Source organism: Marmota monax, unplaced genomic scaffold (genome assembly GCF_021218885.2).
Source record: "Marmota monax isolate L192 unplaced genomic scaffold, Marmota_monax_Labrador192_F-V1.1 WCK01_AAM20220418_F8-fsc00072, whole genome shotgun sequence".
Classification (NCBI taxonomy): Eukaryota; Metazoa; Chordata; class Mammalia; order Rodentia; family Sciuridae; genus Marmota; species Marmota monax.
Genome location: NW_026692356.1, coordinates 9230210 through 9254431, shown reverse-complemented (window position 1 = coordinate 9254431; position 24222 = coordinate 9230210). Strand labels below are relative to the sequence as shown.

The following is a 24222-nucleotide window of genomic DNA, read 5'->3' as shown; positions in this document are numbered from 1 at the left end:
CTCGCCATCCTCCTGCCTCCGCCTCCTGAGAGGCTGGGGTTACAGGCATGTACCCAGATAATAATCAGTTAAAAAAAAATGAATGAATGGGGCTGGGGTTGTGGCTCAGTGGTAGAACACTTTCCTAGCACGTGTGAGGCATTGGATTCAATTCTCAGCACCACATTAAAAAAAAATAAAGATATGTGTCCATCTATAGCTAAAAATATTTTTAAAAAATGAATGGATTTGGGGCTGGGGATGTGGCTCAAGCTGTGCGCTCGCCTGACATGCGTGCGGCCCGGGTTCGATCCTCAGCACCACATACAAACAAAGATGTTGTGTCTGCCGAAAAACCTAAAAAATAAATATTAAAACTCTCTCTCTCTCTCTCTCAAAAAAAAAAAAAAATGAATGGATGCTTTCTCTTCCTTAATAACAGGCTTGAATCTGACCACCGAATGCAAGTGAGTTCAATTTATTTTATTCATACCTGTATAGCCAGCTTATTTGATTACTGCCACATTGTCAGAAGAAACTAGGAGAGAAGTGGACTGCCTTGAATGGTCTGCTTTCATGATAGTTGGAGTTAAACTCAGACTCTAAACTCCAGTTTAAAATCCCAGCAGTTGTGCACTAGCTGTGTTCTACAAAAAAATGAGTTTTGCATGTTAATACCTAAGGATCTAAAAAGAAAAGGAGGGGCTGTAATGTGGGCCTCTTCCATTTTGGGGGTGCCATATTTGTTGTTGACCTTCTTTCTTTCTCTCTCTCTCCCACCAACTGTCCAGGTAGTACCTTGTTTGGAATCCCTTCAAAAACACCTTCCTGCATAGGCTTCATGTTCAATTTTGCAACAGATTTTAATTTCAAATTACTGTTTTTGGAATCTCCTGCTCTCTCGGGTCACTTTTTTTTCAGTCTTCACTGTTTTCTGGGTTGTGCTCATATTTGGGATTTCTGTCAGGAAATCTTTTCACATCTTCTAAGTCTTGAAATATACCCTTCTGGTGTTTTTCAACCCTGGCATTTGTAGCACACTTGAAATGAAACATTTGTGGCTGATTACTCAAGGGGATTTAAAATGTCAATGTAATACAGTCACTGCCCATGAGTCCCATGAGATTCAGTGTCACTGTGTGATTCCTTTGGTCATCTTTCAGTGCTAGTTGCTACGAGAGTGGAACAATATACCACGTATCTAAGTAGACTGAAGGTTCTCATGATTTCAATAAACACGCAATCTCCTTAGATGACGTTTAACTTGTTCTTTACTTTCAATTCACTGTGAGTAGTCCTCCTCTGAACTCAGCACCCCTCCTGCTAACATTGCTATTTCTGTATGGGTACTCAGTTATAGCACAACAAATTTTACATAGCTAATAGGAAATGATTCACCATATCTGGGCTATGAACATAATTGATACCACTGTTTTTATATGAAAAGGAAACTCAGTCTGATCCTAGAGAAATAGAGATTTTCCTCCTAAGTGTGACTGGGCTGTTCAGGCTGGGGGTAAAGACCTAAGGTCACAGGCTGGGGTTGTGGCTCAGTGGCAGAGTGCTTGCCTCATGCATGTGAGGCACTAGGTTCGATCCTTAGCACCACATAAAAGATAAATAAACAAAATAAAGATATTGTGTCCATGTATAACTAAAATATTTTTTACAAAGGATCTAAAGTCATTGTTATCATTCTTTTTCTTCTTGATAATCTAAAGAACTAGTTGTCATCAATGAATAAAATAAACTAAGTCTAGATTTCCCACTGTTGAAAGAAGAAGTTTCAACTGTAAAGAGGGAAGGGCCAACTAACATGTACCCTATGGTGCTGGAACATAATTTGGGTTGAAGGAGTCCTGCCTGTGTCATTACAGTGTGTGCACATACATGTTTATTTGTATGTATGTATGTGTGTGTGCGTGTATTTGGGTGCTTGCCTATGTATGTGATGTGTATACACATGTGTTTGTGTGTGTGTACATGTGTGTGCTCCTGTTCCATTCTCTGATGGTGCCTAGTAACAATGGCATATTAGCACTAAGTACCTGCTGCCAGATCTTCGTCTGCAATGGAAGGAGTCAGGGCTCCTCAGGGAAAAGGCAGAATCTAGGATAGGATGGAGAAAGCACAAGATGAGCCTGGAACATCTTGTTGTCCCAGAAAGTGAGGAAGTGCTCAAAGAATGAGGGGAAGATGTCAAAAGGCTGCAATAGCCTTGCTGAACAGACTCTTGCTGGCCAAATCCAGGACAATTTGAGCGTCAAACAATCAAGACAAAAACAGATTATAACTAATGGAACAAAATTAAATGACACTGCTTATGTCTATGCTAATATAAATAAACGAATATATAAATAAGTGAGGGAGAAGAAAAAGCCCTCCTTACAGATGTTAACTAATAAACACAAAAAGAATGATGAGCTGGGGTTATAGCTCAGCAGAAGAGCGCTTGCCTCACACTTGTGAGGTTCTGGGTTCGATCTTCAGCACCACATAAAAAATAAATAAGTAAAATAAATAAAGATCTTGTGTCCATCTTTAAAAAAATCTTTGAAAAAAAATAATGATGGAATAAGAAAAGAGACGATGGATGCTAAAGTTTTATACGGAATAAGGATTTTTAAATGAAAAGGAAACTTATACAAAGTGGGTTTTTTTGTGTGCATTTAGCTCAGCCAGACACACATTCTCCCCCATCCCTCTCTGTACAGTCCAATCAACTTGGTCAAAAGAAGAGAAAAGGAGTGAAGCAGGCTCCTCCCTGCTGTTGTAGCTCTGAGATCCGCTGGCCACTGGGTGTCCCCATGCTCTGTGGGTAGGACAGCTCCTCTAGTGGGCAGGGTCTTTGCTGCCACTTCTCTCTCTTTGGCCAGGTACCTATTTAGTTCTATGATGGGGGGCCCAGCAGGGTACCCATCATGAATGCTGGAGTCTTGAAGGTCAAGGTCAAGGACCCACAGGGTAACAACTCAGCCCCACCAGTTCCAGGTGACTCTTGCTTCCTCCACGTCACATCCCTCTTCCCATCCAGACTGGCTTCCCACGGACTTCAAACTCCAGGCCAGGCACACAGAGGACAGTTTGCACAGGCTACGTGATCAGCTCTAACCACTGCATGTGTGGGTTCTGTTGCTCTCTGATTCTTGGATCAAAATTCTGGTAGATCCACACAACCTCAAAGCATCTTCCTACAAACCAGTGACCAGTGACGATGGGGGAAATGACATCAGCTGGAAAACTCATCTTAAGCAGGAAATCAAAGTTAACAACACCAAAATGGGACAAATGGGTATCAAGTAATTCACTGAAAAGGACACATGCATCATTCCTGCGGTATTCCCTTAAAAAACCCCTAACTTGAATCTAAGAGGAAACATCAGAGGTACCTGCCTGAGGGGCTTTCAGCAATTAGCTGACCTGTAGTCCAGCTCAAGAGAGAAGGCAGAGGAAGCGTGCCAGCTTGAAGGACACTGGAAAGACAACCAAATGCAACACGTGACCCTGGATTAGGTCCAGATTTGGAAAAAAAAATGTCACTAAAATGGACAATGTTGGGACAACTGACAGAATTTGAACACGGACTGAGTATTAGATAATGATACAGTGTCAAGGTTACTTCCTGCTTTCAGAACAGTGCTGTGATGCCATTGTTGGGAAAAATACATGAAGAAGTTTGGCAAAGAAAGACATGATGTCAACAGCTTAAAATGGCTTAGAAGGAAAAGCACATGCATAAATATATTTAGGGATAGAGAGGGGAAATGATAAATTAAACAGTACAATGAAAAGAGTTGGTGAAGCTGGGCAAAAGGTATTCAGGAGGTCTTGCAACTTCACTGTAAATTCGACTTTAAATCAGAATTTAAAAGTTTAAAAAGAAGCAAATTGAGTAACCAAATAAAAACCACTTGAAAGGTGTTGTCTGAGGCTTGCCCTGGTTTCAGTGTGGCCCTGAGAACTCCAGTATGAGAAACTCAACCCCCAGAGTCACCTGCCGATGGTATTTGAAGGTGGGGCCTGTGGGTGGTAATTAGGATGGTCAACGTCATCAGAGTGGGGGGGGGGCATGATGGTTTTAGTGGCTTTATAAGAAAAGGGAGATTTAAGCTAGCGTCCTTGCCCTGTCTCACCAAGTGATGCCCTCTGCCATGTTACAATGCAGGGGGAGGCCCCCCACCAGATGCAAAGACGCCCTGCTCTTGGACTTCCTCCTGAACTGCAATCCAAATCAACCTCTCTACTCTTTATAAATCATCCAGTCTCAGGTATTCTGTTATATCAATATAAAATGGGCTAAGACTGGGACCTTTGAAGATCCTTCTTTTAAGAAAATTCTAGGAGTCCTTGACAACTCAGGCCAAGATTGATGAGAAATTTTTCTTGATTTCCTTTAGTAGTTTTCAGAGTGTTGGTTTGTCTTCTTTTTCTCACCACCTTTTCGTACATTTTAGAGCTCCTTCTTCCATGACCAGGATCTAGGAGTTTTGATTCCACTCATTTGACATTTGATATTTCAGGGGCAGCTTTGGTTTCCTGAACAAGTTCATCAATGCCTCACGGAGTCTTTGCCCTGCTTCTTATTGCCTCTCTTCACCTCAGTCCTCTGACACCAGTTCTCAGTGTTATCTTGCATCAGACCCACCTGGAGGCCTGGTGAAAACACAGAGTTCTGGGCCCACCACAAAGCTCCTGAGTCAGGAGGTCTGAGGTAGGGCCCAAGAATCTGCATTTGCAAGTTCCCAGTGATGGTGATATTGTTGATCCAGGAACCATATTCTGGGAACCAGTGCTGGATGGTATTCACAGATGCATCTCAGCAAGTGGCTTTTTAGCACTCATTTCCCAGGCTTGGGATATAGCTCAGTTGGTGGAGTGCTTGCCTGGCATGCACAAGGCCCTGGGTTCAATCCCCAGCAACACACACACACACACACACACACACAATCCATTGAAGTTATGAAGAATGGTTTGCTCATAAGGTTTTTCTGGCCATTGATGAGGACTGCGTTTACACATTCCTCTTGCTGTGCTCTTCTGAATTTCTGTTCTACTACTTCGAACTGGATCTAACTCCCCTTCTCCATCTCAAAACTACTTAAATCTGTATCTGTGGTGCTTTGTTGTATGTTACACAGCTGGAAAAAAATACTTAGGGGTAGGGGAGTGGGGTTGGGTGGGGAGGAATGACCATAAAAATCAATTCAAATCAACCCTGGAAATGTTTGGCAGCAAACCAGAACGGAGAGTCCCATAAAAACATGAGGCCTGCTCTGTGATAAATCGTTTCTGGGAAAGCCTGAACTGACCTTGGACCTTCAGACCTTTCTGGGTGCTATTATATCATCTGTGGCTTGACAGTCTCTCTCCAGAGACTAAGAGAGACATTTAAGTTTCCAGGAGGAAAAGCTACACAAAGACTAGGTTTTAGTTCACAGGACTGTGACTAACTGATACTCCTTACCTGGCCTTTCCCTTGCTTGCTTCAAATCTGGTCTTTCACATTGTTGTCTTGGGCCTGAAAGGATCTGTGAGGTCACAGTCAGCTCCTCACCTCCAGAGGACTGATGGCCCCTACCACAGGTGATTCTGCAACCTCCAAGGTCAAGGGAGCCTACGAACCCCTTTCTCACACCAAACACCTCACACTTTGTTACTCCTTTCACTGGCCACAGAGGTCCCTCACTCCACATGGAGCACCCTTTTTCTGAAGGATGATGTTGCTTTCAGTTCTGGTTGTTCCTTCACAAATTTTGCAGTGCTTTTTCTTCCTGGAATGAAGAGTAGAGGGAATAGTGGATAAACCAGGTAGACACAGCCCAGCTCTACTGGGAGTCATAGACATTGTTACTTAGTTGCAAGGGCTGGCACAAGCCCCTGAAAAAGTACAGCAATGGGCAGGAAAATGGCCAAGTGAATAAGGGAAGAGCAGGAAAGGAGCATTCCTGATAGAAGAATGAGCGGATACCCAAGGACCCAGGAGAGAAGAAGCTTGATGGGGAGGTGAGCTGGGAGACTACAGCCTATAACGTTAATGCAGGGACCCAACCCAGTGATTTATAGTTTTTCAGGCTGTGCTTCTATACACAGAGGAGTAGACACTCTGATCCCTTCTTATCAACAGAGATGACTGTCAGAACAGGTCTCCAGGGTGGCCCCCTGCCGTACCACTCTCACTCAAGGAGCAGATTAATTAATGAGGACTCAGGGGTGGGTCTGGGGCAGACAGATACACTTGTTCTTGTTCCATAAAAACTCGGTGAATGTGGGGTCCGACCAGTTATCCAGTCCATCTACAAATCAACCATTGACTTCTATTTGCTGAATAAAAGAGTAATAAGAGTCTAGAAGACAATAAGAAAGTTTAGTAGAAAGAGTACTGGATGTGGAATTAGAGGCTGAGTGACTGGGTAAATCTCTTAATCACACTCGACTCCGGTTTCCTTATATGTGAGCTGAGCATGATAATTCACAAGGCCGCTGAGAAGTCCTAGGGCTTCTGAGCATGAAATGCACTTTGTGAACCGTGACTCAAATGTAAGTAATCATCATCTCTCAGCGTACCCCTCTGTCACTCTACATTGGTAATCTCCAACTTTTTCACCAAAATACTGGGAATTCCTGTCTACCCTACAGGAATCCCCATGCAGAGCCTGGGGAAGGATACAGAAGAAATGGTTCCAGCCTCTAATGAGCCTAGAGTGAGAAGAACAAACCAGAGAGTATTTCTCAATTAATAAGGAAGGCTTCCTTGCCACAGTAACCAAGTCAAAAACCTTTAAAGAAAATGATCATGTAAACATTTAAATGAAACAAAAGAACTAAAAGACAATTAAATTAAAAAAATGTTTATGACAAACATCAAAAAGTTAAGATTCTTAGTATGTAAAGGACTTTCACAAAATCAATACAAAGATAAGTACCCTAATGGAATCTGGGCCAAGGATATAATGGGTGATTTACAAGCCTCTATTCAAAAAAATTTCCTAAACCTCACTAACACATCTTTGTCAGAATTCCTTGAATTCCCTCTTGCTTCTGAAGTTTGAGGATCCCATATCAAGGTTCCTTGCACAGAGGCGAGATGTGCAAATCCCTTTAATGATCAGGATGGGCGGGAGTGTCCTTACACTTCAGGTGGCTCTTTCAATTTAACACCTAGGGCTTCTTTCCAGCAAGAGTGGTAGTCCTTGATTTATTTCCAGTTTAGGCATTTGCTGCCCAAGGGTGGTTACCACTGCTCTCCATTGCCATGGGGACCCATCTTCATCTGGTCCGATAGTGTGGAGGATAGGGCCAAGCTAGTCAGCTGTTGAGATGCTTTTGGGTCTTGCAGTTGCTATGGTTACTGTTGGAGCACCTTGACCTCAAATTGCTCTAGTCTTATCTGGAGCTTAGGGTGGGGACTGGAGTATCAGTGGTTTCCCCAATGTTCCTGCTGTGTCCCATCTTTTATCCTATATCATAGAGGGGTTATCTCTACATGCACCCTCAGGAAAAGGCATTTGGAACCAGATTAAGATTTTAGGACTTTTTCTGAAGTAGCCAAAAAAACATATACTAGCCCCATGATCATTTGTTAAGAAAGTCACCAAAACAGTGTGTAAGGCCACACCTCTTTCTGCTTCCCAGAATCAGGTGTTTTTATCAAGTCAGTTTACAGAGCCTAACGTGGGCAAGGAGCCCTGGCCTACTCTCATATCCAGAGTTCAAAAATTGTCAGGTTAGCCTGACCCTCCCATTCTTTAAGCAGAGTCAGAATCCATTCCAACATGTCCTTTAACTTACTCTACCATTCAAATGCCTGCAAGGTGCTAGATTTGGTAGATACAAAGAAGCGTAAGATGTGGTTCTTGCTCTCATGAAGCTCAGTATGAAACTGATGTATCATAAGAGTCTGGGCCTCTGGGCTCCCAGTAATCCATTTTCCTTCCTTGTTTTCTAGCTGAAATGCCAGCCAATTTGACACACTTCCTGGAGTACAGTCTGTACTCAGCTCATGGCCCCAAACTCTTTCTCTCTCAGGCTCAATAAGCTGGTCTTCCCAACTCATCTTACTGTGTCAGTGAATTTCATTATCATTCAGTCCCTTAAATAATAACTTTTAGAGACTTGGAAGGTTGAATAGTTACCAGTCAAAAGAAAACCAAAGGAAAAGAATAAAATGCAATCTGTACCGTAGGCCTGAAGAGAACCCCTGCCCCTCTCAGTGTTGACGCTGCCTTGGTTCAGGATTTCACCGACACTCACTGGAACTATTACAAAACCTCAGCTTAGCTTCCAGCCTCCAGATCCCCTGACTGCAAGTCATCATCCATCCTCTTGGCAGAAGTAGCCTTTCCTCCATAGATTCCAGTACTGTCTCCCCGGCACAGATCCCTCAGGGGCTCCCTACTGCCCAGAAGGGCATGGAGTCTTCCAAGGAGAGCGCTTTCCAATCACATCAACCGTATGTAATGAGTAACGCGGACACACCTCTAGAATACACATTGAGGAATCCCATACGATTGTTCATTTAGTTTCCTACTATTTTACCAAACTGACTGGGCAAAAGTGACTCAGCCCAAAGGAAGTTAATTTGCAAAATGATTTGATTGAATAAGAGAATTCCCAGAGTTTTATTTCGTAGACCCAAGGGGTTTCCCTTTGCTTCCCCGCCACCACCCCCATAGAGTTTATTTTCATCCAGTTATTCCTTCTCTGTGCTGTTTAGAACATCAAACACATTAAAATAAGCTAAATATGCAAGATTCGGGAGGTAACTGAAGCCTACCCCAATAAAGAATTGTTTAAATAATTTGTAAAACTTTATAAAATAGTATGTATAGTATTCACAGATATTAGATGTAGTGATTTTATATTAAGCAATCTGCAAAACATGTAAAGTTATGAAAACACTGCCAGAGATCAGGGAGTACTAATAAATCAGGGAGTACTAATTAAAGGTGGAGCAAAAAGTCCTAAATTGTAGATTTTTATTATTATTTATTTTGTAGTTTTATTTATTTACTTTTTTTGTTATTACAAAACCAATTCAAGTTATGACAAAGTTTTTACCACCCTTTTGCTATCAATGGTGGCAAAAAAGCAGTAATAACTAGATAAAATTGGTTTGGAATAAATAACAGATGCTTCAGGCAAAGCCCCCCCCCCCCCAGCTATGAAAAAATGGCTTATAAAAAGCTTAAGGCTCCAGACACTGTGGCACATGCTTGTAATCCCAGCAGCTCAGGAGGCTGAGACAGGAGGATCCTAAGTTCAAAGCCAGCCTCAGCAAGCGCGAGGTGCTGGGCTGGGGTTGTGGCTTAGCAATGGAGCGCTAGCCTAGCATGTGTCGGGCATGGGGTTCAATCCTCAGCTCCACATATAAACAAATAAAATAAAGGTATTGTGTCCACCTACAATTAAAATAATATTTTAAAAAAAGCAAGCTGCTAAGCAACTCAGTAAATTCCTGTCTCTAAATAAGTTACACAATAGGGGGCTTTGGGTTGTGGCTCAGTGGTAGAGTGCTTGCCTAGCACACGTGAGGCACTGGGTTCGATCCTCAGTACCATATAAAAAGAAGTAAATAAAATAAAGGTATTGTGTCCATCTACAACTTAAAAAAAAAAAAAAACTACAAAAAGAGCTGGGGATGTAGCTCGGTGGTCAAGTGCCCTGAGTTCAATCCCTGGTAACCCTCCCCTGCCAGAAAAAGGAGTTTAAGGAACATAACAAGTTGAGTGAGCACCCTCAAGCATTCTAACACCCTATACATTGGAATAAAAAAAAAAACTGGGAATCAGGGACATCAATCAATTATTACTACTCCAGTAGCTCTTGGCTAAATCACCTGAGGTCTTTCAGATGAGGACTGCGTTTAGGAAGTAAATGACCTTCTGCCCAGGATGGTGGATTTCCCTCCAAGTTAGACCTTTTAATGAGACCTTTTAATGACAACTTCCTGAGCCTCCTATGGATGGGAGTGCGAACAGATCAGACACTATGATTTATTCGGTGATAGGAAATGTGCTGTTCTCTATAATTTCTAACCAGAATCATTCCACCAAGTAGCAAATTTAATAATTTGAGTTTTCTTCCCTTGTAAGCTCATTTAAAACCATCAGGCATCCTCCGTCCTGTCCTGTGATTCCTTTGTCCATATTTATACCAATAGTACACTGTCTTGAGTACTGTAACTTTACATCAATTCTCTCAATCAGAGAGCCTTGTTCCTCCAATGCGGTTCTTTGCCAAGCTGTTTAGGCAAAGCTACTTGTTTTTGCATTTACCTGTGAATTTTAGAATCAGTTTGTCAATTTCTACAAGAAAGCCCTTTAGGACTTTGATTTGGCATCTTAAGGGTATTGATTGGCCCAATCCATGAACATGTCGTATTTTTCTATTGATTTATTTCTTCAAGTTCTCTAAGCAATTGTCTGTACTTTTCTGTATACAGGTCTTTCACCTCTCTTGTCAGATTTATTGCTGAGAACTTTACACTTTTCGAAGTTATTGCAAATGACATATTTCTGAAGTTTCAATTTCCAACTGTTCCTCAGGAATATACAGTAATACGATTGACTTTTGCATGCTGATGTTTTGTGCACTGCCACCAACTCACACATGTGTGGATAACTGATATTCAAAAGATGTAAGAAAAAAGTCAGTGGAGATAAGCTTTTCAACAAATGGTGCTGGAATAATTAGATATTCATATGCAACAAACATAAACCACCTTCAATCCATACCTCACATTATACATAAAGTTAAATCAAAATGGATCAAAGCCATAAACACAATTTATTCACTTCTAGGTGAACACATCAAAGAAAATCTTCATAATCTTGAGCTAGGCAAAGATTTCATTATATGGTAACATAAGCATAAAATATAAAAGAACAAATCAATAAACTGGAATTCATCAAAATTAAAAACTTCTGTTCTTCATAATGCACTGCTAAGAGAAGGCAAAGACAAGCCAGAGACCGAGAGAATATTTGCAAATCATATATCTGATAAAGGCCTTGTGTCCAGAATACATAAAAAACTCTTTTTTTAAAAAAAAATTGTAGTTGTAGATGGACTAAGTACCTTTATTTTATTTGTTTATTTTTTTATGTGGTGCTGAGGATCAAACCCAGTGCGGGATTGTAGGAGTGTTTCATGCATGCTAGGCAAGTGCTCTGCCACTGAGCTACAGCCCCAGCCCCCATAAAAAACTCTTAAAACTCAATAAAAGTGCAACTCAATTTATAAAAGAGCAAAGGATTTAAACAGACACTTCACCAAAGAAGGCGTGTACAAGGTACAGAAGCACATGAAAAAGATGCTCAACGTTTCTACATATTAAGAAAATGCAAATTAAAACTAGAACAAGAGACCATTGCATTACCTATTAGATTGGACATAAATAAAAGACTCATCAGGGGCTGAGGTTGGGCTCAGTGGTAGAGCACTCACCTAGCATGTGCGGAGGCCCTGGGTTCAATCCTCAGCACCACATAAAAATAAATAAATAAAATAAAGGTATTATTTCCAACTACTTCTAAAAAAATAAATGTTTTTTTTTTTTTTTTTTTTTTTGGAATTTCATTTCTTTATTTTTTTATTTTTTTTTTTTTAATTTTTTATTGTGGGTTGTTCAAAACATTACAAATTTCTTGACATATCATATTCCACACTTTGATTCTAGTGGGTTATGAACTCCCACCTTCACCCCATACACAGATTGCAGATTCACATCAGTTACACATCCATTGATTTACAAATTGCCATACTAGTGTCTGTTGTGCTCCGCTGCCTTTCCCATCATCCACCCTCCCCCCTCCCCACCTCTCCCCTCCCCTCCCCTCCTCTCTCTCTACCCCCTCCACTGTATAACCCTGAGGGTCTCCTTCCATTACCGTGCAATTTACCTTCTCTCTCCCTTTCCCTCCCACCTCTCATCCCTGTTAAATGTTAATCTTCTTCTCCTGTTCTTCGTCCCTACTCTGTTCTTAGTTACTTTCCTTATATCAAAGAAGACATTTGGCATTTGTTTTTTAGGGATTGGCTAGCTTCACTTAGCATAATCTGCTCTAATGCCATCCATTTCCCTGTAAATTCTATGATTTTGTCATTTTTTAATGCAGAGTAATACTCCATTGTGTATAAATGCCACATTTTTTTTATCCATTCGTCTATTGAAGGGCATCTAGGTTGGTTCCACAGTCTTGCTATTGTGAACTGTGCTGCTATGAACATCGATGTAGCAGTGTCCCTGTAGCATGCTCTTTTTAGGTCTTTAGGGAATAGACCAAGAAGGGGAATAGCTGGGTCAAATGGTTGCTCCATTCCCAGCTTTCCAAGAAATCTCCATACTGCTTTCCAAATTGGCTGCACCAATCTGCAGTCCCACCAGCAATGTACAAGTGTACCCTTTTCCCCACATCCTCGCCAGCACTTGTTGTTGTTTGACTTCCTAATGGCTGCCAATCTTACTGGAGTGAGATGGTATCTTAGGGTGGTTTTGATTTGCATTTCTCTGACAGCTAGAGATGTTGAGCATTTTTTCATGTACTTGTTGATTGACTGTATGTCCTCCTCTGTGAAGTGTCTGTTCAGGTCCTTGGCCCATTTGTTGATTGGGTTGTTTGTTCTCTTATTGTCTAATTTTTTGAGTTCTTTGTATACTCTGGATATTAGGGCTCTATCTGAAGTGTGAGGAGTAAAGATTTGTTCCCAGGATGTAGGCTCCCTATTTACCTCTCTTATTGTTTCTTTTGCTGAGAAAAAACTTCTTAGTTTGAGTAAGTCCCATTTGTTGATTCTAGTTATTAACTTTTGTGCTATGGGTGTCCTATTGAGGAATTTGGAGCCCGACCCCACCGACTGTAGATCGTAGCCAACTTTTTCTTCTATCAGACGGCGCGTCTCTGATTTGATATCAAGTTCCTTGATCCATTTTGAATTCACTTTTGTGCATGGCGAGAGAAAGGGATTCAGTTTCATTTTGTTGCATATGGATTTCCAGTTTTCCCAGCACCATTTGTTGAAGATGCTATCCTTCCTCCATTGCATGCTTTTAGCCCCTTTATCAAATATAAGATAGTTGTAGTTTTGTGGATTGGTTTCTGTGTCCTCTATTCTGTACCATTGGTCCACACGCCTGTTTTGGTACCAGTACCATGCTGTTTTTGTTACTATTGCTCTGTAGTATAGTTTGAAGTCTGGTATCGCTATACCGCCTGATTCACACTTCTTGCTTAGCATTGTTTTTGCTATTCTGGGTCTTTTATTTTTCCATATGAATTTCATGATTGCTTTCTCTATTTCTACAAGAAATGCCATTGGGATTTTGATTGGCATTGCATTAAACCTATAGAGAACTTTTGGTAATATCGCCATTTTGATGATGTTAGTTCTGCCTATCCATGAACAGGGTATATTTTTCCATCTTCTAAGATCTTCTTCTATTTCTCTCTTTAGGGTTCTGTAGTTTTCATTGTATAAGTCTTTCACCTCTTTTGTTAGGTTGATTCCCAAGTATTTTATTTTTTTTGAAGATATTTTGAATGGAGTGGTTGTCCTCATTTCCATTTCAGAGGATTTGTCGCTGATATACAGGAATGCCTTTGATTTATGCGTGTTGATTTTAAATCCTGCCACTTTGCTGAATTCATTTATTAGCTCTAATAGTTTCTTTGTAGAGCCTTTTGGGTCTGCTAGATATAGAATCATATCATCTGCAAATAGTGATAATTTAATTTCTTCTTTTCCTATTTTTATGCCTTTAATTTCTTTCGTCTGTCTAATTGCTCTGGCCAGTGTTTCGAGAACTATGTTGAAGAGAAGTGGAGAGAGAGGGCATCCCTGTCTTGTTCCAGATTTTAGAGGGAATGCCTTCAGTTTTTCTCCATTCAGAATAATGCTAGCCTGAGGCTTAGCATAGATTGCTTTTACAATATTGAGGTATGTTCCTGTTATCCCTAGTTTTTCTAGAGTTTTGAACATAAAGGGATGCTGTACTTTGTCAAATGCTTTTTCCGCATCTATCGAGATGATCATATGGTTCTTATTTTTAAGTCTATTGATGTGGTGAATAACATTTATTGATTTCCGTATATTGAACCAGCCTTGCATCCCAGGGATGAATCCTACTTGATCATGGTGTACAATTTTTTTGATATGTTTTTGTATCCGATTCGCCAGAATTTTATTGAGGATTTTTGCATCTAGGTTCATTAGAGATATTGGTCTGTAGTTTTCTTTCTTTGAAGTGTCTTTGTCTGGTTTAGGTATCAGGGTGATGTTGGCCTCATAGAATGAATTTGGAAGTTCTCCCTCCTTTTCTATTTCCTGAAGTAGCTTGAAAAGTATTGGTATTAGTTCTTCTTTAAAGGTTTTGTAAAATTCTGCTGTATACCCATCGGGACCTGGGCTTTTCTTAGTTGGTAGTCTTTTGATGGTTTCTTCTATCTCCTCAATTGATATTGGTCTGTTTAGGTTTTCTATATCCTCCTGACTCAATCTGGGCAGATCATATGACTTAAGAAATTTATCTATGCCTTCACTATCTTCTAATTTATTGGAGTATAAGGATTCAAAATAGTTTTTGATTATCTTCTGTATTTCTGAAGTGTCTGTTGTGATATTGCCTTTTTCATCCCGTATGCTAGTAATTTGAGTTCTCTCTCTTCTTCTCTTCACTAGCATCGCTAAGGGTCTGTCGATTTTGTTTATTTTTTCAAAGAACCAACTTTTAGTTTTGTCAATTTTTTCAATTGTTTCTTTTGTTTCGATTTCATTAATTTCAGCTCTGATTTTAATTATTTCTTGCCTTCTACTTCTTTTGCTGTTGTTTTGCTCTTCTTTTTCAAGGATTTTGAGATGAAGTATGAGATCATTTATTTGTTGGTTTTTTCTTTTTTTAAGGAATGAACTCCAAGCAATGAATTTTCCTCTTAGAACTGCTTTCAATGTGTCCCATAGATTCCGATATGTTGTGTCTGTGTTTTCATTTATCTCTAAGAATTTTTTAATTTCCTCCTTGATGTCTTCTATAACCCATTGATCATTCAGTAACCTATTGTTCATTCTCCAATTGATGTATGCTTTTTCCTTCCTTCTTTTATCGTTGATTTTCAGTTTCATTCCATTATGATCAGATAAGATGCATGGTAATATCTCTACTCCTTTATATTGTCTAAGAGTTGCCCTGTGACATAATATATGATCTATTTTTGAGAAGGATCCATGTGCTGCTGAGAAAAAAGTGTAACTGCTTGATGTTGGGTGGTATACTCTATATATGTCAATTAGGTCTAGGTTATTAATAGTGTTATTGAGTTCTATAGTTTCCTTATTCAACTTTTGTTTGGAAGATCTGTCCAGTGGCGAGAGAGGTGTGTTGAAGTCTCCCATGATTATGGTGTGGTGGTCTATTAGACTCTTGAACTTGAGAAGAGTTTGTTTGACGAACATAGCTGCACCATTGTTTGGGGCATAAATATTTATGATTGTTATGTCTTGTTGGTGTATGGTTCCCTTAAGCAGTATGTAGTGTCCCTCTTTATCTCTTTTGATTAACTTTGGCTTGAAATCCATTTTATTTGATATGAGTATGGACACGCCTGCTTGTTTCCGAAGTCCATATGAGTGATATGATTTTTCCCAACCTTTCACCTTCAGCCTATGTATGTCTTTTCCTATCAAATGCGTCTCCTGTAGGCAGCATATTGTTGGGTCTTGTTTTGTGATCCATTCTACTAGCCTGTGTCTCTTAATTGGTGAGTTTAAGCCATTAACATTTAGGGTTATTATTGAGATATGGGTTGTTCTTCCAGCCATATTTGTTTATTTCTGTTACTAAACATTGTTTGTTTTCCTCTTTGATTGTTTCCCCCCCCCCTTTACTGTCCTACCTCCCACTGTTGGTTTTCATTGTTATTTTCCATTTCCTCTTCCTGTAATACTTTGGCTAGGATGTTTTGAAGAGATGGTTTTCTAGCTGCGAATTCTTTAAACTTTTGTTTATCGTGGAAGGTTTTAATTTCATTCTCCATCCTGAAGCTTAATTTCGCTGGATACACAATTCTTGGTTGGAACCCATTATCTTTCAGTGTTTGAAATATGTTATTCCAGGATCTTCTAGCTTTCAGAGTCTGTGTTGAAAGATCAGCTGTTATCCTGATTGGCTTGCCCCTAAATGTAATCTGCTTCCTTTCTCTTGTAGCTTTTAAAATTCTCTCCTTATTCTGTATGTTGGGCATCTTCATTATAATGTGTCTAGGTGTGGATCTCTTATGATTTTGCACATTCGGCGTCCTGTAGGCTTCTAGGATTTGGGATTCTGTCTCATTCTTCAAGTCTGGGAAGTTTTCTTGTATTATTTCATGGAATAGACTGCTCATTCCTTTGGTTTGGAGCTCTGTACCTTCCTGTATCCCAATGACTCTTAAGTTTGGTCTCTTAATGTTATCCCATATTTCTTGGATGTTCTGCTCATGGTTTCTTAACAGTCTTGCTGAGCTGTCTATGTTCTTTTCCAGTTGAAATACTTTGTCTTCATTGTCTGATGTTCTATCTTCTAAGTGTTCTACTCTGTTGGTAGTATTCTCCATTGAGTTTTTAAGTTGGTTTATTGCTTCCTGCATTTCTAGGATTTCTGATTGCTTGTTTTTTATAACCTCTATCTCCCTGTATAGTTGATCCTTTGCTTCCTGGATTTGTTTGCGTAATTCGTTGTCGAAGTGATCTTTCATTGTCTGATTTTGCTGTTTAATGTCTTCCTTGATACTCCAGATCATCTGAAGCATGTATATCCTGAATTCTTTATCTGACATTCCATCTGCTGCAGCTGTTACCTCTTCTAAAGTTGCGTTGACCTGCATTGCTTGTGGTCCTTTCTTTCCTTGTCTTTTCATACTGCTTGCGTATCTTTCCTGCAGGTGCGGGCGGCGGCTCTGCTCTCTCCTTATTCCAATTGGGGTGTCGTGGCTACCACGCCGGCAGGTCACTGGGCCTGTTCTGGGAGCTGGTGGCGGCTCTGTTCTGCCCCTACTCCAATTGGGGTGACGTGTCTGTTGTACCAGCAGGCCACTGGGCCTGTCCTGCTGGTCGGTCGCAGATCTGCCCACCTTTCGGGCACGAGTGGAGGCTCTGCTTTGCCCCTACTCCAATTGGGGTGTCGTGACTACCCCGCCTGCAGGATGCTGGGTCTGTTCCTGGCAAGGGAGGCGACTCTGCTCTGTCACTACTCCAATTAGGGTGGTGTTTGTACCCCGCCGGCAGGCTCCTGGGCCTGATCCGCCGGTCTGTTGTAGGTCTGCCTACCTTGAAGGCGCGGGCGGCGGATCTGCCCTGCCCCTCCTACCACGCCTGTGGACCCCTGGGCCTGATCTGCAGGTTGATCACTGGTCTGCTCACCCTGCGGGCACGGGTGGCGGTTCCGCTCCACCCCCACTCCAATTGGGGTCACGTGACCACCACACCGGCAGGGCCTGATCCGGGCGTGGGATAAGGATCTGCTCTGCCCCTACTCGAGTTGGGGTGACGTGTGTACCACACTGGCAGGCCACTGGGCCTGACCCGCCAGGCTGTCACAGGTCTGTTTACCTTGCAAGCGCGAAGGGCGGCTCTGCCCTGCCCCTCCTACCACGCCCATGTACTACTGGGTCGTGGGTCTGCCCACCTGGCGGGTGTGGGTGGCGGCTCCGCTCCGCCCCCTCTCCAATTGGGGTCACGCGGTCACCACGCTGGCGAGCCGCTGGGCCTGCTCCGGGGGCTGGCGGCTGCCCGGCTCCTTCCCTCTGGCTCGAGGACAAATTGAGGAGACTCGGGTGACTGAGCCTCACCCCCCTTACCAGGAGACCAACTGCTTATGTCACCGCTGGTATTGATGAAGATCTCTCCTCCACCGCTTTCTGCTGACATCAGATCTCTGCCATGTTGGTATCCTATGCGAATGGCAGCATTTCGTTCCCCTTGCCAGGCAACCCAAGCAATGGGTGAGTCCTGACCTGCCCTCAGCAGGACCCGGACCGAGACACAGTTTCCGCGGGCTCCTAGCCCCGGTCCAGGGAAGTTCCGGGAGCCGGAACTCGGCGGCTCCGTGCTCGGTGTAAGCTCCTATAAGTGTAGGCTCCAAGAAGCAGCCCCCGCGGGCTCAGTTCCGGGAGCCGGAATTCGGCCGCCTAGTGTTTTGTGTATGCTCTGATAGTAGCAGGGTCCAAGAAGCAGCCTCCGCGGGCTCCGCAGCCCTGAGCCAGGGCGGTTCCGGGACGGTTCCGGGAGCCGGAACTCGGCCGCTCTGTGCTCGGTGTAAGCTCCTATAAGTGTAAGCTCCAAGAAGCAGTCCCCGCGGGCTCAGTTCCGGGAGCTGGAATTCGGCTTCTTGGTGTTTCGTGTTTGCTCTGATATTAGCAGGGTCCAAGAAGCAGCCTCCGCAGGCTCCGCAGCCCGGAGCCAGGGCGGTTCCGGGACGGTTCCGGGAGCCGGGACTTGGCCGCCCCGCGCTCCGTGTTCACTCCGATAAGATCCTAAATGTTTTTTTTTTTAAAAGTTTATTTTAAAAAAAAAAAAAGACTCATCATATCCAGTGCTGACCTGGACATGGAAGAACTGTAACTCTCACACTACTGGTGGGAGTGTGAAATAGTACCACCACTTTGGACACTGGTTCCGCACATTCTTACAAGTCAAACATCATGCCCACCATCCAATCCAGCTACTCTTCTCCTATCCATTCTCTACCCAAGAGAAATGAAGGCACATAGGGCCACAGGAAAACATGTAGCATGAACATTCTTAACAGCTTTATACGCAGAAGCCAAAAGAATGGAAACAAGGCAAACATTCATTAACATGTGACAGGACAGCCATGGAATGAAATGCGATTCAGCAATAGAAGGGAATGAATTACTGGACACGTAACAATATGGTGAATTCTTTTTTTTTTTTTTGAAAGTAGGCCAATAATTCCAATAATTCTATAGAATTTCTCTCATGTCATTTACTCCAATACTCTACAGTAGAACATTATAAGATAAGCAGGGAAGGGATATGGATAGGAAAAGAAGAACTCAAATCATCACTATTTGCAGATGATATGATTCTATACCTAGAAGACCAAAACATTCCACCAGAAATCTCCTAGAATTAATAAATGAATTCAGCAAAGTAGCTGGATATAAAATCAACACCCATAAATCAAACACCCATAAATCAATTTCTGTACATCAGTGACAAATCCGCTGAAAGTGAAGCTAGGAAAATCACCCCATTTACAATAGCCTCAAAAAATAAAAATAAATTTTGCAAAAGAGGTGAAAGACCTCTACAATGAAAACTACAACATGCTAAAGAAATAAATTAAAGAAGACCTTAGAATATAGAAAGATTTACCTTGTTCTTGGATAGGCAGAATTAATATTGTCAAAATGACCATACTACCAAAAACACTATACAGATTCAATGCAATCACAATCAAAATCCCAGTGGCATTCCTTATAGAAATAGAGAAAGCAATCATGAAATTCATCTGGAAAAATAAGAGACCCAGAATAGCCAAAGCAATCCTTAGCAAGAAGAATGAAGCTGGTGGAATTACTATCCCAGACCTAAAACTATACTACAGAGCAATAGTAACTAAAACAGCATGGTATTGGCACCAAAATAGACCTGTAGACCAATGGTACAGAATAGAGGACACAGAGTCTAACCCACATAACTTCAGTTATCTTATATTAGACAAAGGTGCCAAAAACATACATTGGAGAAAAGGTAGCCTCTTCAACAAATGGTGCTGGGAAAACTGGAAATCCACATGTAACAAAATAAGATTAAACCTCTCTCTCTCACACCATGCACAAAACTCAACTCAAAGTGGATCAAGGACCTAGGAATTAAAGTAGAGACCTTGCACCTAGTGGAAGAAAAAGTAAGCCCAAATCTCCATCATGTTGGTTTAGGCCCCAACTTTCTTAATAAAATTCCTATAGCACAATAATTATGAAGACATAAACTGGTGTAAATATACTTTGTATACAACCACAGATATGAAAAATTGTGCTCTATATGTGTAATAAGAATTGCAATGCATTCTGTTGTCATATATAAATAAATCATTAATTTAAAAAACCCAAGAATCAATAAATGGATGGATTCAAACTAAAAAGCTTCTTCTCAGCAAAAGAAACAATCAGTGAGGTGAATAGAGAGCCTACAGAATGGGAGCAAATCTTTACCACAAGCACATCAGATAGAGCACTAATCTCTAGGATATATAAAGCACTCAAAAACCTTAACACCAATAAATAAATAAATAACCCAATGAATAAATGGGCCAGGAAACTGAACAGACACTTCTTGGAAGAGGATATACAATCAATCAACAAACATATGAAAAAATGTTCAACATCTCTAGAAATTAGAGAAATGCAAATCAAAACTACTCTAAGATTTCATTTCACTCCAGTCAGAATGGCAGCTATTAAGAATACAAACAACAATAAGTGTTGGCGAGGATGTGGGAGGAAAGGTACACTCATACATTGCTGGTGGGACTGCAAATTGGTACAGCCAATATGGGGGTATGGAGATTCCTTGGAAAACTGGGAATGGAACCACCATTTGACCCAGCTATCCCACTCCTCGGTTTATACCGAAAGGACTTAAAAACAGCATACTACAGGGACACAGCCATATCAACGTTTACAGCAGCACAATTTACAATAGCTGAATTATGGGACCAACCTAGATGCTCTTCAGTAAATGAATGGATAGGGAAACTTTGGTATATATACACAATGGAACATTCAGCATTAAGAGAGAATAAAATCATGGCATTTGCAGATAAATGGATGAAGTCGGAGAATATAATGCTAAGTGAAGCAAGCCAATCCTAAAAAAACAAAAGCCGAATGTTTTCCCTGATATGAGGACGAAGATGCACACAGGCATAATGGCGATAAGGTGGGGCCGTGAGCATGGGAGGAAAGGAGGAACTCTAGGAGGAACTCTAGATACGGCAAAGGGGAGGGATGGGACGGGAGGGGACAAGGTGGTAGGAAAGATGGTGGAATGAGTTAGACATCATTACCCTAAGTACATGTGTAAGAAACGAATGGTGTGAAAATATTCTGTGTACAATCAGTGTCTTGAAAAGTTGTGCTCTATATGTATAATATGAAATGAACTGCATTCTGCCATCATGTATAACAAATCAGAGTAAATTTAAAAATAAATTAATTTTAAAAAAGATAAGCAGGAATATAAAAATCTTATTTTGACTTTTACTATCCTTCTGTTAGTTTAATATCTGTGAACTTTCCTTTAAGCCTAATTTCATTTAGGCATCTTACTCAAATGAGCAACAAAATTTTATGGTATGCTACCATGTGACAAGTATTTTATTGTAGGCATCAAGAGTAGTGATTTAAATAAGACTATGGTCCTTGTCCCTGAGCACCAAATGACTATATACACAACCATAACAATATTGTGAATTCTCAGAAAAAATACTGAGTGAAAGAAGTCAAACAAGAAAGAGTATCTATTGTATAATTCCATATATTTATATGAAATTCTAGAAAGTGTAACAAAATTATTGATAGTAATTGCTGGAGGCAGGGTGGGGTGGGTGGTAAAAATGCAGGGTAAGAGGACAGGCAGTAGCAATGGATTATGTGGTCTCATGAGTGTAGCATTTACCTCTAACCTTATTGAATTGCACAGTTTAAATATATGCACTTTATTATCTGTCAACTACACTTTAATAAGGCTATTTTTTTTAAAGGAGTGAACAAACAAACATCAGGATCCACCCAAAGGCAGCAACACCTTTGCAAGGTCAGAGTGCAAGCCTGTGTGTAGTCCACAAGCTTCATTGCTCTCCTATTACTTTCAGATGGACAGACACCTGCAGTTCAGCTGGGCACTGACCAAAGCTGCATTTCACTTTCACATTATGTAATAGAGCAGCTTATTGCTGGTTATTTCTAGCATCTCCTCAGAAATCATCTCAGGACACTGTTTACACAGTGGGGAGGAAATGACCAAGTCTCCAACATAACTCAGCTTCTCATATGTAGGGGAAAATCCAGAATCACTGTCTTACAAAAATGAAACTTCATAAAACTTAGTGGAACTATGGGGTTCAGATCAAGCCAGGCAGCAGCAACTGTGAAAGGGCTGGTACTGGCCAAATCCCAGCAGACAGACTGGCCCCACTGGACTGCATGTAAATTATTGGAGGTCTTGGTTGAAAGCGCATGGAGATCTTGGGGTTCCTAACTTTCATGGATATCCTTGGATGACATTCGGTAGGTTCTTGACCCCCAAATCCCATGCACATTTTTTCTAAGTGTGTACATTTATGCATTTTTTTCAAGAGAGAGAGAATTTATGGCTTTTTATCAGATACTGACAAAGCTCCTTCACTATAAGACGATGAAGAAAAACCTACAAGAACACAATAGATTCATCTATCTTTCCTCTTCCTTTCTATAGGTCCCGGAACAAAACCCACGAGTCACTCAATCCATTCTCAGATCTACGAGATTCACACACCAAATGATCACCAGCTTCGTTTCTTTCCCCTTTACTAGGAGCTGCCGGTACCATCCCGGTTCCCGATTTCCCGCCCACTTAAGAACTGGGAGTTGGTTCCAGGTCCCCAGGTGTGCAACTTGCCAAACACGTTTTTCCTCCCCAGGGACAGAGTCCTTACCCCGCTCTTCCAGTTGCCCATCCATGTAATTTATTTTTGCCTGAACGTCGAGAGGGGTCGTGTCCCCGGGCCTCTCGGGGGACCGTGTGCAGTACCAGCCCCGCACCGAGGCGCACTTACACACTTCTGGAACTTGCCCTGCAACACTGACACTCCGCTCCCATTGCCAAACCCGGCTTCTCCTCCCTGCGTGCGCAGCTGGCCGCTGGGCTCGCTCAAGCAGGGCAGAAGCGGCGCTCTTCCCTGCCCTCTCCGCGGCTCCTCCACGTGTCCCTCCGGCCTGGTGTCAGCACACACCGCGTCCTCCCGGGCCCGACTTCTGGCCCGGCCCGGGGAGGTGGGGCGCTAGGCGCCATCCCGCTCGGCTCCCCGGCCCCGCTCGCAGCCCCGCCTGGGCGCAAGCCGCTCCCTACCCGGCGTCACCGGCAGCCGGAGCAGCAGCAGCAGCAGCAGTCCACGGAGGGCGTGGACTCCAGAGCTCAGGAACCGCCGCCGGACCATGGCCGCGCGGCCCGCGGTGCTCCGCCAGGACGCCCCGGGACAGCCGCGAGTGCAATGCCCCGGACCCGGGAAAGTGGCGAGCGCAGCTCCGGGATCCACCGCCCGCCAGATGCATTCGCTTTCGCTTTTGCTTTAGCCCCCGGAGGGCTGAGGAGAGGTGCAAAGTAGTGACAGATCAGTGACTCAGCATCCCCACCCCAACTTTGGAAGAAGCCCCGGCGGCCGCCGTGACCCCGGCGCCATCGCTCCTGTAGCGGGACAGCCCCGGGCAGTGCGCAGAAAGGATTAGGGACCTCACCTGCCCAAGCCCAGCATCTTCCCCTTCTCGCTCCTGGGGACTCCCAAAGTCTTTTAGGGCTAGTGTCCCATGCCGAGGCAGTGCACAGCCAACCGAGGGCAAACTCCTTCTTGTACACTCTGCGGCTCGGCGTTCACTCCTGACTTCTTCGGCTCCCCTCGCTCCTGTCCTCTGGCAGCTCCTGCTGCTCCTACTCCCAAGTTGGACTCAGGTGGCACTGCGTTTGTCAATCTGCGCTCCGCGTGGGTGGGAGACTGCGGAGGTGTTGTGGCCGTGTGGCTCCCGCGGGCAGGGGTAGTGGGAACGCGGTACTGACTACCTGCTCCCTCCAGCAGTGGCCACGACTGACTCCTCCACTTTGCCTTGTTCCTGCTCCTCTTCCCCAAGATAATGTCAAATGTTTGAAGGGGTGGGGGCGGGAAGAACTGGAAGAGAAGAACACATCTTTGTGCTTCGTTTTATTTCCTTAGACTGGTTCTCCCAGTCTTCCAATCTCTTTTTGCAGGTGCCTCCCCCGACCCCTTGAAATCCCAGCAATCTGCTCTGTGCTGGGAAAATTCCGAAGCGCGGTCAGAAATGCCCAAGTCTAGGCGTGGAACTAGTATGACCAGACATTCCTTCGCTTCCACCTGTGGCTTCCTAAATAAAATCTGCCAGTGTGATTATGAGGCTTTTGTGAAAGAATACATACAAATTCTCTTTGAAAAGACTCGAGTGATGTGTGGATTGAGGTTATTTCCCACTCCCCAGG

At 42.6% G+C, this 24222-nt stretch overlaps 1 protein-coding gene across 7 annotated transcripts in view; it reads right to left on the bottom strand.

The window, feature by feature from the left end:
- The window catches only part of Il15ra (interleukin 15 receptor subunit alpha), a 41078-nt gene extending 17218 nt beyond the window's left edge, over positions 1 to 23860 (bottom strand). The window contains exon 1 of one of the 7 annotated variants that reach the window (XM_046442390.2): positions 23472 to 23860. Coding sequence is in view for 4 of the 7 variants with exons in the window: in XM_058578660.1 (XP_058434643.1) it covers positions 23086 to 23173 (88 nt within the window). In the remaining 3 variants the exon portion in view is untranslated. Of the gene's footprint in view, positions 1 to 2027; positions 2268 to 22672; positions 23062 to 23085; positions 23293 to 23471 lie in introns of those variants that run through there. The other 6 variants (XM_058578660.1, XM_046442387.2, XM_058578662.1 and 3 more) reach the window with 6 other exon arrangements.
- Between the last annotated feature and the right edge of the window lie 362 nt (positions 23861 to 24222).